This window comes from Volvox carteri (assembly GCF_000143455.1).
Source record: "Volvox carteri f. nagariensis unplaced genomic scaffold VOLCAscaffold_42, whole genome shotgun sequence".
Classification (NCBI taxonomy): Eukaryota; Viridiplantae; Chlorophyta; class Chlorophyceae; order Chlamydomonadales; family Volvocaceae; genus Volvox; species Volvox carteri.
Genome location: NW_003307585.1, coordinates 1151652 through 1169421, shown reverse-complemented (window position 1 = coordinate 1169421; position 17770 = coordinate 1151652). Strand labels below are relative to the sequence as shown.

The 17770-nt window shown below is 54.4% G+C and overlaps 3 protein-coding genes across 3 annotated transcripts in view; all 3 read right to left on the bottom strand.

Annotated features, from left to right (window-relative positions):
• Nucleotides 1-613: 613 nt before the first annotated feature.
• Nucleotides 614-6174, bottom strand: VOLCADRAFT_95270 (uncharacterized protein; the record flags this gene model as incomplete). The annotated part of the gene is made up of 8 exons (XM_002954344.1): nt 614-2043; nt 2448-2519; nt 3459-3585; nt 3989-4045; nt 4504-4808; nt 4984-5296; nt 5411-5643; nt 5811-6174. The coding sequence occupies 8 exons, from the start codon at nt 6172-6174 to the stop codon at nt 614-616; spliced, it is 2901 nt and encodes a 966-aa protein (XP_002954390.1).
• A 4245-nt stretch (nt 6175-10419) lies between these two features.
• VOLCADRAFT_95268 (uncharacterized protein) lies at nt 10420-13300 on the bottom strand (the record flags this gene model as incomplete). Its single annotated transcript, XM_002954343.1, has 9 exons — nt 10420-10511; nt 10682-10913; nt 11102-11142; nt 11558-11610; nt 11698-11827; nt 12024-12044; nt 12315-12393; nt 12880-12966; nt 13151-13300. 9 exons carry the CDS (start codon nt 13298-13300, stop codon nt 10420-10422), a joined length of 885 nt encoding a protein of 294 aa, XP_002954389.1.
• Nucleotides 13301-15651: 2351 nt separating this feature from the next.
• The window catches only part of VOLCADRAFT_95267 (uncharacterized protein), a gene marked incomplete at both ends in the record, with an annotated part of 4949 nt that continues 2830 nt past the window's right edge, over nt 15652-17770 (bottom strand). The window contains 2 exons of the mRNA XM_002954342.1: nt 15652-16221; nt 16625-16690. Of these exons, the coding sequence (XP_002954388.1) occupies nt 15652-16221; nt 16625-16690 (636 nt within the window). The remainder of the gene's footprint in view (nt 16222-16624; nt 16691-17770) is intronic.

The following is a 17770-nucleotide window of genomic DNA, read 5'->3' as shown; positions in this document are numbered from 1 at the left end:
TCTCTCTGAGATGCTCGGTTCGTTCGGTCGGCAGGAAGAGCCCCCCAGTTGCGACTTCGTTTATGTTAGGAGACCAACGGGCATAGATCCCGTCTAGTTGGAGCGCCAAACAAGCGCTGTTGCGTGCCGGCCGTCGTTTCCCGTGCGGCCTGACCCGGGGGCGGAGTGCATGAGACTAACCAGCCGTATGCACCCGCCCCCCGCGCTGTGCTTCGGCCCTGGGCCCCCGGCTTTTCAGCCCACAGTGTAATCAACGTACATACATACATACATACATACATACATACATACATACATACATACATACATACATACATACATACATACATACATACATACATACATACATACATACATACATACATACATACATACATACATACATACATACATACATACATACATACATACATACATACATACATACATACATACATACATACATACATACATACATACATACATACATGCATGCAGAAAGCTACACACCTGGGAGGGCATCAGCTCCTCCACTTCCTCCTCCTCCCCCTCCTCTATTTCATCCTCCTCCTCCCCCTTGAAAAGTAGATTCCCAAAATATAAGTTACATCACATCATAGCCGTGAGCCGCCAATTATGGCAGAAGCTCCAGGGAAATTTTAGACACCACGCAGCAGTGCTCCGAAACCTCCGGTGTGCCGGGACCCGGCCCCGAAACCACGCCAACATAGTTCCCCACAAACATAGGCCCCACGGCGCGGCCCGCCATCCAGATGTTGCCGCTGCCCAGAGGCGGTGCCGGCAGCGGATCAAGTAGCAGCTGCAGCGGCGGCTCGACCGCTGCTTCAGTCGATGACGGACGCGACGCTACAGCCGCCGCATCCGGCGACGGCGATCCGTCCAGCGCCAGGGACAGCTCTCTTCCAGGCAGTCGAATTAAAGTCATAGGCACGACCTGCCCCACATCGTCTTGAGCTTGTTCCTCCTGGGTCATCGACGACACTGGCGCGGCCAGCGCCACCACCGGCGGCAGTGGCGGCGGCGGCGGCGGCAACGGGTCATACATAGCCTGTCCGACAGCCTCAGCCTCTAGCTCGGCAGCTGTCGTCTGTTGCGCTGCCGTGGACGCCACCTGCTGGCTCACCAGCTCGAGGAAACTCTCCATCCTGTCCCGCGGTGACGGCGGTCCTGGTACTGCTGCCGCAGCTGCCGCCACCTCCGCCGGCCCCGCCGCCAGCTGACGTGAGGCTTTGGGGCCGCCGCTGCTGCCGTCATCGCCGTTAACCACTGACCCGTCGTCGTCGCCGCCGCGAACTGCTCGGCTGTAGCCGCCGCCGGGAACGTCTGCCGGCGGTTCCGCAGCCGCCAGCGTCGCCGCCGCCGTGGGTGCCCCTAACGCCAAACGGGATCGGGCGCGCGCGCCCGCCTTCTGAGCGACGACCTCTCGCGCGTCGCTTTTGCTACTGCTGCCGCCGCCGCCGCTGCCGCTGCCGCCGCCGCCACTCCGCATCGGTCTAGAGGTCTTGAGGACGATTTCCATGTCGATCAGTTCCCCCAAGATTTCGGAGAAGCACGGCCTGTCTACGGGGTCCCGGCTCGTGCAGCGGCGGCCGAGGTGTACGAGACAGGCCAAGATACGATCGGCCTCCTCCTCGGCAGTCGCAGCGGAGGCGCTGCCGTTGCTGGCGCTGGCAGCGGAGGCGGCACCGGCTACATGGGCCATCTCGTCGGTTCCCGTCATGATCCCCAGCATCGTCGTGGTGGCGACGGAGGTGACGGTGGCAATGAAGGGTGTCATACCGCTGGTGTTCCCGCACTCTGTCGAGCCAGACGTGCCCATGATGCTGCTGGCGGCGGTTCCGCCACCGGTCGCGATGGCGTTCCGTAAGGTTGTGGCGGGGAAAACCAGTCCGTACTGTCGTGCAAGTCGAGCTGCCGCACCCGCAGGCACGGTAGAGGGACCGCCGCTGCCGTTGGAGACGTCGTACATATCAAGGCCGTCGATGCGTACGGCGGGCCAAGCCAGCTCCAGGGAGCCGTCGAGGATCCCAACCACCAGTCGGGCTGCACGTATGACCCATGGGTTACAGACAGCAGGAGGCGAATATGTGGTATGGAAGGGACCGCGAGCCCGAGGGAAAAGAGAGTTAAGGTTGACGGAGACGTTTCGACGCTCAATCAGCTCTTTCCAAACAAACTTGAGAACTCATAAACTCCAAACGCAATAACTCCTAGTTATGGCCACCCGAAACAGCTCTCGGCCATGCACCTTGTTGATCGCGCGCTGTTGAGTTTTACGGGTTTTAGGACTCTCCTCAGTTTCGAACTCTCCTACTTGGCGGTAGCTCAGCGAAAAACAAATTACCGGTTCCCACCCCGCCAGCAACCCCTGCGCCTGGGGCATAACGGAACCCCAGCCACAACTTTGCCACTTCCATTTGGTCTGTTCGCCCCCATCAATGACGTACCTGGCTCGATAGACCCGCCGTACGGCAGTTGCTTCGTCAGCGCTTCCGACAACATGACGCCAAAGCTCCAAACTGTGGGATGGTTGTGGCGGTTGCAATTGCGATAATTATTGCGCTCTCCTTCTTCTTCTTCTTCTTCTTCTTCTTCTTCTTCTTATTATTATTATTATTATTATTATTATTATTATTATTATTATTATTATTATTATTATTATTATTATTATTATTATTATTATTATTATTATTATTATTATTATTATTATTATTATTATTATTATTATTATTATTATTATTGCTGCAGTTGTAATTGTTATAGTTATTTAATGGCGGCTTTAGGTTCCAGGATGATATTATTGAGGCTTGATTAGGACACTACATACACCTCTGTTGTCCTAGGTTTTGGCCTAACACTGACAACCATCACACGACCATGAACGGTGCATGGCTTCCACCGTCCCGTACTCCGTGCCGCACCTAATTAGGACACAGCATTCTGACAACCGCCAAATCTATCACCCAGGCAGTGTCCTGCGCCGGGAAGCCCTTCTGGCGTTGAGAGAGAAACTTGCAGGTGGTCGCGCGTCGAAGCGGTTTCGCATTTGCAGGGCTTACGTTATTTCGATGTGTGAAATGGATTACCCGCTGGGTCTATAGCCGCGATATGAGCAAGGTAGTGTGGCGAACTGGAAACCCCAGCAGTCTCGACGGAGGAGCCAGTCCTTTCTCCCTCGCTCCGTGACCCGCCCATGCCGTCATGGAACCGGGACAAGCTGGCTGCACTACCCCACATGATTTCCGCTCGGACGGGAAGCAACCAGCAGTCTTTATGATGGCCGCCAAGTACAAGATGCGCTGGAGGGGGGTTGCCGTTGGAGAAAGCGGCCGGGGCGAGCCGCTGGCCGCCGCATGTATGTATGTATGTATGCCAATATGTGCATTCCTGTCGATGTGCATCCATGCCACCCAAACCTCTGGGACACTAGTCCGTCAAGTTCCGAATAAGTGTCGTACCGTCTGATGCCGTACTGGCGTGCCCCAGCAGTGCCTCCGGAGCCATGTACGACGGGGTACCCCACGTGTCCGTATCCAAGGATTTCTCCCCAGCTGGCAGCAGATGGCTCAAACCAAAGTCGCCGATCTGCAAGACGAGGGTTGGACGTGGGGACGTGGGGGCGTGGGGGCGTGTATGTGTATGTGCACGTGTTGTATGTGGAGATCCAGAACGAAACGAAAGCCACCTCATGGCACGGAAACCCAGCCATTACATACATACATACTACTCGCTCTAGCGGGGCCTGAAAGCCCTTTGTGGTGTTTTCACTGCAGCGCCATCCCCGGATGGAGGGACTGCGGAGTGGCTTCGTAGAGTGTTGGCAGTCTGAGTCGGGGTCGGGAGCACACAAGACTAACCGACTTGTGCTGTGTGCTCCCGACCCTTGCGCTGTGTTTGAGCTTCGGCCCCCGGCTCTCGCGGCCACAGTGTAATCTAAGTCATACATACATACATACATACACACATACATACATGCATACATGCACACCTTCGCAATGAAGCCTCGGCGGTCTCCCCTGGATGACTTGAGCAGTACATTGCCCGGCTGCGGGTTTGAGTGTGCCGTACGGAGGGCGGGGCGGCCGGGGGTTGGCGGGGTATGGTGTGAGAGAGCTAGGGGAAAGGACCGGGTTGTACGGACATACCGACACGTGCGCATAAGTCCATTCACACACCGAGGAAAGTATGGGCACTCGCAGACATACAGACACGCATACTTACACACGTACACACATACATACACATGTACATGCCGGCGACGTCTGTAGCAAAAGAACGGTCTCAATGACAATTCCCAGGGCTTCAGTTGGCAGTTGGCGGTCGGATTTCAACTAAACCCCCCTCCACACACACACACACCACCGCAAAGGGCACTGTACTGTGTGATTACATTGTCCTCTGCAGTGGTGTACAGGTTTTGCATCCACGGTACGACAAACATAGTGACGCGCACCTTCGATGCCCTTCCGCACACCTTCCCCCGACAAACCTCCACGCCCCTACCTTCATGTCACCGTGTACGACACCCGACTTGTGAAGGTGCAGCAGTGCACGTGCAATTTCTGCTGCCGTACGGATTAGTGCGCGTTGCGCCACGCGTGCGTTCCAAAGCTCACAAGGCGCGAAGATACCGCGATGGATGGCCCGGGAAAGGGTGCCTTTCCCGCAGAGCTCCATAATGATGAGCGTTACGGAATGACCCACAGTTGCACCTAGCCGAAACAGAATCTCGTGCAGTACGGCAAGGGGCGCGTTGGACTCCAGGGGACGCAATCGATCGGGGGGATGTACGGGATTGTCGTACACACCTGCAGGGGTTGCAAGAGGTTCAAGAGTGGGTGCGCGGAACGTTGGTCTTCAGCTGGTGTTTGGTCCACACGCGTACATGGCATGTACGGCAAAACACACCCGTGTAGCCCGTGTAGCGCTAACCCCTCTCAACCCCAGTTGTTCCCCCATGCGCAATGACCGTCGCAGGCTCACCGTCCCGGTATTTGTAAAACTGCAGTACACGCTCGCCGTCCGGATTAAGCGGCACCCGCGAGAGGGACGGCTGTTGTGTCTGCCGCCGGATCACGTCCTCTTCCGACTGCAGCAGGGTACTGTCTACGGCGGCTGCGGCGGCGGCGCCGTCGCCGTCGGTGCCTGGTGGCGCCGCCGTCGTCAGCGTCACGCATGGCTGCTGCTGTTGTAGCATCTGGCGTTGCCGCTGCAGCCGCCGCTGCTGCCACTTGCGATGCGATTCCAGCTCATCAAACAGCGCGTCGGTCATTACAGCACTGCGTGTGTCGTACGACTGTACGGCAGTACGGCGCAGTGTGTAGGGAAAGTACGGTTAGGTAACGCGGAGACGACGGGGGGAGGAAGAGGGGGAAAGGAGGAGGAGAGGGGGAAAAGCGGATAGATGTACCTTGCAAATATGGGGGTGGCTGAGGGCGGGCATGGCGCCAAGGGTCATCTCATGTACGGCAGCGCGGCCTGTACGGCGGCTCGAGACCATGAACTTCACGGCCACGTCGAGGCCGTCGAACGATCCTGCGGTGGTGGGAGGAAGGATTTTGCCGTTGTCAGTTGGTCGATCAGCTGCATTGCGGGGCATCAAGAAGGTTGTTGAAAGGAGGGTGTGTGACGGTGTGCTTGGGCCTGCAGGTGGGAAGGGCTGGTCAAAACAGAGTCGCCGACAAGGACGATAATGGAAAGTTGGAAAACCCGATGACTTGAAGTGTTCGCCTGAAGGGAAGCTAGGCCTCCCGGCGACGGGTTTGTGCGGTCCTAGCAGCAGGGAGAGGAGTGAGAGGTCTAGGATTTACCTTGTACTACGATTCCGTATGACCCGATTCCGAGAACTCGTGTGCTGAACGTCAGGCCATTTACGAGCTGCGAGGCTAATGTCGCTGTGGGAGGCGCGGAAGAAGGGCTTCCCCCAAAGGCGTCAGCTGGTTTATCGGGATTGCCCGGAAGATTGTGGGCATTTGTAACACATGAAGTATTGTCCAGGTTGTGCATTCCTGTTTCTGCTGCTTCCGGGGGTGGAGGCAGCATGCCACGAGCCCCAGTCGTCGCCTCTCCTGCCGACATCTGCACTGGGCGAACATTTTGTTCACGGTACAAAGAATCCTCTCCTGATCTCCTTCGCTGCGCTCCAGAGCAAAACAAGCAGGATAGGAGGCGCATATTGAGCTGGGAATGTATTTGTCAGACACTTCAGAAGGCCAATTTTACTGTCGGTGCTAGGTATAGGTGATAAGGTACCCCAATATAACCTTATAACAGGCTTTATGTTTTGTGCAAAGGGATCAACGTGAAAGTACAGTCAGACGCTTCAACCTGCAAGCCGAAGTGGTAGATAATTTATTGAATCGAAATAGGATACATTGGGAAAATACAATACAAGGACGGTATAACAGCTGTTGAGAAAAAACTAAGTGGGTAACCTAAGGCAGGAAACGGGACAGTACGACAGGCACTACTCAGACGCCGGCCGTGGCAAGTTGTCAGACATTGCAGGGCGTACGTGTATGACATAAAATGCAGCTTATTTATCTTTGCTTGTTAGGATTTTAAAGAGGATTTCATTAGTAACTGTCGGTCTCAACGGAATTAGCATCCGGTGCCCCGCATTCGCAGTCCGACAGCATATTAATCTACCTGATTAAAATATTTGATTACTTCACTACATTTGACTGTTCGATGGATAGCGGCTCCAAATCAAAGCGATGGCCTCACCTTAGTCAAACGTGCGCTGAACAGATCGTTTGCGCCCACCTACGCACGAAGCAGCCTTTCCAGATATGTACGTATATGCATTGGGGGCTCTACCCGAATAATCAAAGCTGCTGATTAGCACACCGTCCATGTGCAGTGCTGTTTGCTACCGTCCCTCTCTCTCTCTCTCTCTCTCTCTCTCTCTCTCTCTCTCTCTCTCTCTCTCTCTCTCTCTCTCTTTATCTCTGGTTGGAGGGCAGCAGAGCTCAGCAGCTTGCCCTTACAGCTGTCTTGTGCTGTCCGCTCAGAATCCGCTTCCATGTGATTCCAATCCGGGAGGAACACGACCGCAGCGATGCTGTTCCTAGGGTTAACCGTGCTAACTTAGTTATTCCTCAAGGCAACAGGATGCCGGATGCGAAAAACGATGGCAGTGCGCTTTATTGTTTAAGTGTGTCTCGTACTGTACGACGGCTATTACGCTCCGGAAGGGATTTGTCTCGGCCCTGCCTCTCGGCGGTCTGCCTGTGCCTAAATTCCTAGCAGGCCGTGAGGACCTGCGAACAGGGGCTATAATGCCGGTGCGGTGCAACCTTGGTGGTTGTGATTGTTGAAAAGGTCTGTGCTGGTGCTCTTCTGCATTGAAGGCTTTTTGAATCTCAACCATTTCCCAATTGTACGACCATAGCTGTACGGCCCTCTCTGGTAACAACAACTTATGCCATTCTTACAGGCGACGGTCAGCTTAGCAGCCCGCTCCTTGCTCATCAGCCAAAGTCGGCCCATCCTAGTGCCACCCATTTTCGGCGCGTCCTAATATTCTTAAGCACATCTCAGGCTATGTATTAATAACTATGGTATATGATGATCACAAACCGGCAGTCCGGGGGCGGATTTGGACCTTGCGGAGAATCCGCGCTATCCAAGCTGCACTCCCAAACCCATCTGCGTGCTTCGACCCGAATTCGAGTCTGCGACTAGCAGCCGCAAATGTTTTTTCCTAGAAGTGTGTTAAGACGTGGGCTGTGTATCTGCAGGGTAGAACCTTCAGTAGTTTGTTTGGTATTCCGACAACATGCGAGAAACGCAATACAATGAACATTTACGACATGCACCTCGCGAAATGCCAGAGTACCCACTGCTGCTCCTTCCTCGTCAGCAGGTTATTGATCATTAAGGCTTCGTCACGCATATCAGCATTTAACATAATTCTTATCGAGTGTGATACCGCTGGTATCGAACCCCTGTTGGCGGGAACATTTTTTAAACGACGGACAGCTTCATTCCCTCTTAACCAAATTGTTCATCCGCATCAACGTTTGACGAAAATCAGGAATAAGCAAGCAATGGGAGGTATAGGTGGCGGAAGCAGCGCGCTGGACTCAGCGCAGCAGACACAGCCTGTACCCCCCACCCACCCACCCCCACCCACCCACCCCCACCCACCCACCCACCCCCCACCCCACCCCACCCCCCACCCCCACCCCACACACAGCCTGTGTGTGTCAGCCTGTTTCAGCCAGGAAGCCGCCCTGCGGAAGCCGAGGGTGGTCGATGCGCTCGCTCGCACATCACATCCTCACATGCACGCCGCCACCAGCCATGCGCATGCACACCACAGCATGACATCCACCCGTCGTACCAACCATCGCACCACATCGATGCATTGGCTGGAACGGACCGATGTAGGAGATGTGTGAATGGGTATTGGGGATGGGGTGGGGTGGGGATGAAAAGGGTACGCGCTTATGCAGGGCATGCAGGCAGCGGGACTGGCGGCGGTGTTATACGAGAGAGCACACAGTCGTCCCTTACCGATACATGCTAAGTATCATTCGAATGCGTCGTTATTAAATGTGGCATTAACTTGTAGCTAGGCACGTGTGCTCGCCTGCATGTGGCATTAATATTGCCGCATGCTGTTGTATCACATGCTAGCATACGTGCCTAGCTACAAGTTAGCGACTCTTGTGGACCGACCGAACATGTGGTAATATGCAGTGATTTATACAAATTACAGGTGTTGAAAGTTCCGCACAAGTGCGGGGCCTTGCCAAAAAACGCCTTTGGGGGCCTCCCATGGACACTGTTAATAGCCGGTCCTCCCCCGCTTGCCTGGCAGTTGCGGCGGTTGCGGCAGTTGTGGCGGTTGCGGTAGTTGTGGCGGTAAAGGTGAAGGAAGGTTCGGTGCACTGGGTGGCGTTGGTGGCGGCGGCGGCCAGTGTTTTTTTTTAAGTAATATATTCCTTTTAAGGAATAAAGAGGCCATTTTGGCCTTTGGAAATAAGGAACAAATTGAGGCCGATCCGTACATTTTCATTCCTCCAGCCAAAAACGTCCATTGCTGCCAGATTGCTCCGTAGTGTGCAGAACTTAGTATTATCGATCATAGAATAGATATGAGAGGCCGTAAGAAGGTCAAGCCCGTGAGTCAACGCGGCATAGCAGAATGTATGACCGGTCCTTACATAGCCAAACACGCAAAAGGCAACGACTTGAACGCCGAACAAACACCAAAACAGCAAGATAAGCCTGAAATATTTCCTGATAGAGGCGTTTGGGACGGCGGTGCTGTTGTCGGTAATGCATCGGCAATGGTGTTGCTGCCAGCGGCGACCGATGACACGGGCGCCATTACCCCTGCCTTCCATGGCGGTTGTGATCAGCATAAGCGCAAGCTGTCACCCAATCAGCTCGACAACAACGAATGCGGCGAGGCGCCTAACCCTGCCAAGCGGGCTCAGACACAGCGCATCCGCAAGGGCATGAGCGACGGTGCATGGCGGGACAAGCAGAAAGAGAACCCCCACAGATGGCAGACAAAACGCGCCAACGCAGTGCGTGCCTCTTGGTCTATGAGGGGAGTTGTAACTTATCGGGGGGGTCTGGGGGGGGCGTAGCCCCCCCCAGCGCCCCACTCTTAAGGAATACATTACGGCGACGCTAGCAACTTTGTTACTTAGGTCGGAATAAATTGAGACCCCCCCTAAATGAAAAAAAAATCACTGGCGGCGGCACTTCAGTCCAACCCATGCTTCATCGGCGCGCAGCAATACATCGGTGGCGCTGTTGGGGGCCGCCGCGTACCACGTCCCAGAGAGCCAGGCAGTTTCCCGCATGTTGCATGTTTCAAGCCCGTACTGCCAAAACACTTTTACACGCGCCATTAAGTTGATAGGTTAAATGATAATGGTTTGACTGCTGACACTGCTAGGCGACGCTCCTTGGCCGTTCAAGAACAGCGTGCCGTTGTTGTTAGTGTTTGTTCATGCGTATGTTCATGTAGCGTCCAAAATGGGCACAGGGCTGCATCGGATTTAAACAAGTGTGTGACCCATGAGCAATCGACCCCTGCTGTTGAAGGCGGTTGCATGCATATGCAATACCACCCTTGCCCGTGTGCAGGTCTCGGGAAATGATAGCGAGTGTGTTCAAGGAAATGTTAGCGAGTAAGTCGTTCCACATTCGCTATCATTTCCTTGAAAGAACATCTGTTGACCGGTAAAGTGTGTGTTTGTGTGTGTGTGTGTGTTTTAAATGTTTATAATCTGGCAATCATCGAGCGAGGGGTTCTGCATGGGATTGCTTTGTGTGAATCCGTGTTTACTTTGCAAACAAGTGCTGCTAAGTTGTCGCATGGATAGGCGGGCCAACTGAATGACGCAAGCATTCTCTCCATCCTCCTTTCCCTCCTTTTGCCCCTCCACCCCATCATCACCACCAATAATGACCCACGTAGTGCCGAATCCGTGCCTCCTCTACCACCTCCTCGCCCTGAACCATCCCCCCAGCGGCTGCGGCTGCTGCTGTTGTGGCGATGGCGGCAGTGGCTGTACCAAGCACGATGCATCAGGCCGATGAGCCCCTGCCTCCTCTTCCTCCTCCTCCTCCTCCTCCCCTTTCCCACCTTCCGGTGCTGCTGCTGCTGCTGCTGCTCCGCTCGCCAACAACATCTGCCCTACCTCGCCGTACCTACCTTCCTGCCCCCTACCCCGGCCCTCCGGCTGTCCCTCGTGCACCTGCCCACACCCACATCCGCTACCTGTATGCCCCACCACATCGTCTACAGTCAGCAGCAGCCGCAACGGTTGGGAAATTCCGTGCTTTCCCAGTCTTCCGAGCCTTTCATCATCATGTGTTTTGTTTGCGGGCCCCCGGCCCCAGCAGCTGCTGTACGGATACGTGTACGTGGTCATGCCATCATCGGGCTGGGGGGGCGAGGGGGCGGGGATTTGGGCAGGGAGGTGCTGGCCTGCGGTGTCGTACAGATCTGGACTCCGATGTACGGCACCCATGCCGTAGTTACCCCCTGCCGAATGGCCCTTGAGAAAGAGCAGGTCGGCGGCGGCAGTCTGGCGAGCAGCCGCCGCATCTGCAGCCTCCACCGCGACCCCACCGCCTCGACTGCCGCCCCATAGCCAGCGGCGGCGCACGTGCCTATGCATGGAGAGTGTGAGATTGAGATTGAGAGTGAGGGTGATGGGTGATGGGGAGAAACGAAGTTTAAGGGTGTTGAACGAGACTCAGCGAACCTTATTTCGCCGCCATCCCCCCCGAGCTTCATCAACACCCTCCCCCCCTTCCCGGCACTTGTTCAGTGCTGACACCTTATCCTCCCCTGCCTGGGGACCTCTGGGACCTAAGTTCGCGTTTCATAACATATTTTGATAATAGTAAAATACCTATATGAAAAGAATTCATGTACATACTTCTTCACTGTCATGAGACTCTTCATTGACATCAGATAAGTACATCATAAAATGTTCGTATAGTATACAAGACTTAAATTTGTTAAATACTCTATTAAAAATATGGAGTATTTTATAATCTACCCAGGATCCTCCATGCCTACCTCGCCCTACCATGCCAGAACTTTCCCCCCAAGGAAACGCCCCTAAGGACGCCCTGCATTGGTTGGGCAGCTGATATGTCGCATTCAGCGCATACTCCATCCCACCTCCCCCCCCGTTCCTGCCCTGCCGGGTTAACTACCTGTTCTCCACATACACCGTGCCAGGGCCGTAGTACGTCACCAGCAGTCGTATACCCACGTGGTCCGCGTGGAATCGGGGGCAGGGTGTACTGCCCAGCACCTCCAGCTTTGCTGAAACTCGGGAGTACCCTATGCGTGTGTGTATGTGTGTATGTATGTATGTGTGTTGAGGGGGGTCCGAGGGTTTTTTGGGACTCGTAAGGTTCGATACGAAACCTCCGGGCTAAATTTGATGGGGACGAGTTCATTTCCTCGTGTCGTATGCCGTGTAGATTGGAGCGGGGCGGTGCGTACGACACCTTGTTCTTGCCGTGACTGGGCTCACGACCGCCTGCTACTTGATAGCCTGATTAGGCGTGTAGGGTGGAGGTGTATGTGTGGGGTGTGTTCACCAGCTGCTGCGGCAACTGGGGGGGCCGCCTCTCCATCCCTCACCACCCATCCACCCACAGGTCTGCTGCCGGCCACCTCCTCCACCGCTCACCCACCCGCCCATCCACCCACCCGCCCATCCACCCACCCGCCCATCCACCCACCCGCCCATCCACCCACCCGCCCATCCACCCACCCGCCCATCCACCCACCCGCCCATCCACCCACCCGCCCATCCACCCACCCGCCCATCCACCCACCCGCCCATCCACCCACCCACCCAGCTGCTCTCCGAAGACGCTGATTAGCTCCGCAATGTCCTCCTGGACGGTGCAGGTGAGACACGTAGTTAGGGGTGAAGCGGGGGGGAGAGGAGGAGGTCAGGGTTTAGGTCTTGCGGAGTTATGAGATAACAGGTGGTGGGGAGGTATGCCCTAAGGTCATATTATTAGATTTTTTCCCCAAAGTTCTTCGGAGGTTGTCGTAGTTACGGTGCGGTTCGTACAGTATCGTATACACACTGAAGTTACATTTCGCACACACCGCAGGCTTCAGCGGCCTTCACCTTTGATTCGCCTTCGCCTTTCTTACCACCGTTCTGATACAAAAGATAGGCATACACACACACGCACACACACACATGCGCGCGCTCTTTTACACATACATACGTACATACACACACGCACTTGAACTTGTACTTTTCGCGGCTCAGTTCATAAAAACGCACACACGGGGAAGCATCCTAGGGTTTAAGGTTTATATTTATAAGCCGGTTTAGTACGGAAAGCAGGTCGTCGGTCTGCGCGTACCTGGAGCCACGTCATCACTTCCGGTACGGACATCTCGCGGGTCAGCTCCAGAGCAGCGGGCCGCGGCGTCTCCGTCCTAGCCACAACCTGCGTGTGCCCGATCCGGCATCGGAAGAGGAAGGATGTGGGGGATGAAGGGTGATCGAGGAATAGGTCCAGACAAAACATCAGACTTGAGAGACGAAACGTATTTTTGGAGGGGGTACACGGTCAACATCATCCCAGATTCAAAGGCCTACGTGCCCAGCGCAGAATCCCCTGCCGTACGAACCCGGGATTTGAAACCGACACCAAGCTCCTCAGCCTGCCGACAAAGATGCTTTGGATGGACTGGGGAGCATCGTTTGATGTGCACGATATTGATATCCGGAAGTAGGAGATCCGCAGGACGGCCGCTGCTCATGCGAACTCGGTCATGCATGTATTGGGCTGCTCGGCAAAGGCGCAGAGATTTGAGGGACGGTTAGCAGCAGTTCTGTTGCTTTTAATAGTAGTTGCGAGAACATAAACAGCGAAGATGGGTGTACACCACCCCTGATGAACGCTAGCCCTCACCTCGCGCCCAGTGCTGAAGCTGAGCGAAGCCCATCAACAACGCCGGAGCTGATTTGCAGTTCTTGTTGATGGTTATGGGCTGCTACAAGCTCTAAGTCCTGATGAGCGTCCTCTTCTCTACGCGATTGATGTGTGAGCAAGTCGAGCGCCTGCCTAGGTGGTGCAGGCCTTATCGGTCGCTCTATTTTAGGTGCATACTTGCGCCGAGGATAGGCGTTCAAGGTGCAAGGAAAACTATGCAAGCCACGTTTTCAAGGCGGTTCTTCCTACTAGAAGTGCAGCTTGAGCACGGCAAACCTCCAGGACGTAAAAGCACGGAGAAATGTTCTTTCCAGGAAACTAGGAGGCAAGGATCCCGATCGCGACTCGGAAGGCGCTAACGGTTTGCCGTTGGCAACCCTGCTTGCTGGAAGGGTCTCACAGCGTCCTGCTGCATCTCTGCACGCACATTCGTTGACATGCTTTACATGTACACACCTGACATACAGCCATATGAGGCCCCGCAGGTCTGTGTGCAGGCTTCTGGTCAACCGGTCTCCTGCCCTCCATCCGTGGTTCACACAGCACGCCCGCCTTACAGCATGCACAACCAGTCTTTTCATGCTTCGAAGGAAAATATTTGCAATTGACGCCGGGGATTCAAGCATGTTAACCTCAGCAAGACATGCGCCCCACATGAAATCCAAATCCACATCCGGCTCCAGATGTTCGTAAATCACTCGGGCACATCAAATGATTTTTCCGTTCGTTCCATTCCCCCTTACTCCACTATCAGCTCCAATCCCAATCCCTCTGCATTATACCCCCCCTGGACTAGCCCAGGGAGGGAGATGCCGGGGTGGGAAGCGGTTTCGGAAGATTGTTTGGCGTCTTGTGGTGTGAGCTCTGTGCACTCTTTCTGTTTTTGGCTTTTTGGAGAATGGTGACCTCCCCAGCCCGGGATGACTCGTCAGGGTTTTGGTTACCCTTGTCCTGAACATGTGTTCTTTGAGTTCTTTCTGAGCTTTCTGCCCGTAGGAAGAACTCCCCGGGTGCGACTTCGTTAGGTGACCAGCAGGCCTAGAACCCAACCCGTTCAGCTGCTAATGCTTAGTGCTGGCCATCACATCTCCGGAGGTCTGACATACTGCCGCATACCGCTGCCTGGCAGCATGCACCTAGCTCACATGAGGCCCGAGCGGTGTGGATGTGGAGGAGTATCTAAAGCCTCCAAACTATGTGATGTCTGAGATCCTGTGGTTTGCCGCCACTCAGTCCAGCCCGGGCAGCCAATTCCTGCCATTCACGTATCACTTGTACATCCCGTTCTTGTGCTTTGGGGGAAAATTCTTTGTCCTTAATTGGAGTGTTTTTTTTCGTTTTGTCATACACACAGTCACTGAAGTATCGCTGGGCTATACTTGCAGGGTTACATGCATACATATCCATACGTACACCCATACATACGTACATACATCTATGTACACACATACATACATACATACACATTCCAGATCGCCCTTCATGGGGAGCAAATCCGTAAGGTCAATAAGGAAGGTTCGACTACGCAATTGTACAAACGTACGACATGACCAGGGTTGTGACCCAGCATCCAAATCACTCCATCAAATGTTAAAACTTTACGATAGCGACAGGAGAGAGCCACGGGAAAGATAACAACGGTCCTATGCAAAGACAAACGATTAGCAGCAGCTGCTGGGCGCATGCATGCATGCACATACATGCATATGTATGACACACACACACACACACACACATACACACACACACATACGTACATGCATATGTATGACAATTATTAAGGCCAGCAGCAACCGCGATTACAACGGTAACAACAGCGGCATCAACAACAGGACACGTGGTTTAATGAGGAGGGGCAATGCGCCCCCTTCCCTTCCCCTTGCTACCCCTTATACTACTATCCCGCCAACTCTGCCTTGCCACCCAGCCACACAGAACCAATAGTAATAAACACACGGACGTCTCAATTTCCATCCTCCAAACCTCAGCCTGCACGCCTCGAACACGAAATGAATAAAAGTAGATCGAAGTCAGATCGACTTCGCCCAAGGGTACCGTACATTTTCACGACATGGTACAACATAACGTACAAATTCTGGCCCTACAGTTGGATATCATCCAGGTCCTGCTACTGAATAGATGTACATACAGACTCTGGCAATACAAGACGTACAGATCTCCACGCCGAGCTTCCACTCATGCGCCCCAAATGGCAGCGCCGTTGGCTTTGCTAGCGGCACCGGAACCAGCATCCACAGGCACCGCTTCCTTCGCCACGGTGGCGGCAGCAGCGGCGCTGCCGCCGGTGCCGCCGCCGTCACCTGCCACACCATCCATCAAGTATACCTCACAATGCGCCAGCCGCGCAAAGTACGCCGCCACACGCCTAGCCAGCGGCTCATAAGCGGCCGGCGTCAGCTGCAGTACGACAGTCTCCCGGCTCAGTGCCGCCAGCTTGACTGACGACCAGGCGGGTGCGGACGCTGCCGCCGATAGCTCTCTACCCAGCTCTACCGTCAACAATTTGGACCAGGCGCTGCGAAGAACCGACGCCGCCGGGCCGCCGCCGGCGGCGGCGGCGGCCGCCGCAGCGGAGCCATTGCCGCCACCACCCAAGCCTTTGAGCCCCATGGCAGCGCCGCCGCATCCTAGCACATAGATGGGTCTGAGGCGCTTGGCGAAGTCCAGCGTGGTGACGCGGTGGGGGGAGGCGCCGTGTCGGAAGGTGACGCTGCGGTCGCGTACGGCACGCAGCAGGCTGAGCAGCTGCACGGCCCAGGGGCGGCAGGGAGGGTCGTGGTAGGGGGAAAAAGGAGGGAGCAAAAGCCCATGAAGTAATAAACCGAGTTAGGGGAAATGAAAACGAAAAATGTTTTGCTCCGAAATTTCTATGTCAAAACAATAAGAAAAGAACAGGTAGGGCAGGAGTACCTCTCAGAGCATGAAGTACTGAAAGAAGGGAACAAAGAAAATGCGGACGCAAGTGCACGTGCCAAAAACAGGCGAATGGCGTGTCAACAGATAACCGCCTAGCCCCCCTGATCACCTAAACGGTTTCAGGCCAGTTGGTTATATGCCATATATATACATTTATCTCTTTATTGTGCATTTGTGTACCTGTGTATTTGTACAAGAGGCCGTTTCACGTCCTGCCCCTCCCGCCACGCACCTTGCCGATGTCGTCGTACAGCGCCACGTACGGGTTACCCTTAGCAGTCTTCACCTCCACCACAGCCTGGAACGACCGGGAACGACCCATGGGTCAATCAGTGCGTGGGTCAATGGCCCTACACGGTGACATGCGTTCAGCCTCAGCAGAGTGTGTTCAGCGCCTCAACAAATACCCACGAGTGCGAAATGCCCTGACGGACCATTTCCTCTTAAACCATCCAGAGCGCGTTCGCTCGCTCGCTCGCATGAGTGAGTGAGCAAAAGCGAGCGAGCGAACGCACGAGTGCGCAAGCGCGCGCCCGTACGTATAGAGGAAAAATGGCACACCCGCCCGCGTAACCCTAGATCTAGTTAATAATAAATCCGGTGCCCACTGGTGCCCAAGATATAAAAAAAGGCTTTTCTTGAGGTTATTTAAATCATTCCGTAAGGCCCGTGTGCCGGTTGGCGCGATGCAGCGTTATTTTTTTGCGGAATAATTTCCGAATTCGGAATAAAAAAATGTTCGTGGTCCTGAAAGTTAAGAATAAATAATGTTCCGACCGTGCAAGTTCATTCCTCCAGCCAAAAATGGACTGTCCATGCCAAAGCCGCTAGAATCTCACAGGAGACATACATGTTAACCATATCATAGTACTTTAATGCCATGGATACTGCTTGGAAGGTCACGCCCGAAAGTCAACGAGGAATCGGACTGTTTCTGGCCGGACCAAACGCTGCAAAACATTGACCCGAAGCTCCCAAAGCGTGTTAGGTCATTAAAGCAGATATAAAAAATCACTGAAGCCATTAGCGACGTTAATGAAGACGGTATAGAGGTCGTAGGGAATGTGGGCGCAATGCTGCAGCCAGCCGACGACAATGACGCCACTCCGGTTGTCAACAGCGAGCGGGCCAAACATCAACGTTCGTCATACGGAGACAATCGCGATGGTCCAGGAAACAGGCTGCGCTTGGTGGTTCCGGTCCATTGCTGCTATGCATCATTACTTCTGCAACCTGGAAAGTCGTGTAGTGTTATCTTTCAACATGATGCAAGACGAACGATGGTGAACGAACTCTATTCGATCAGTGTTTGAGAGATTGTGGTGTGCGCGTGTTGCGGCATTCCCCACGGCGTTTGCACGAACTAAACTGTAACTCA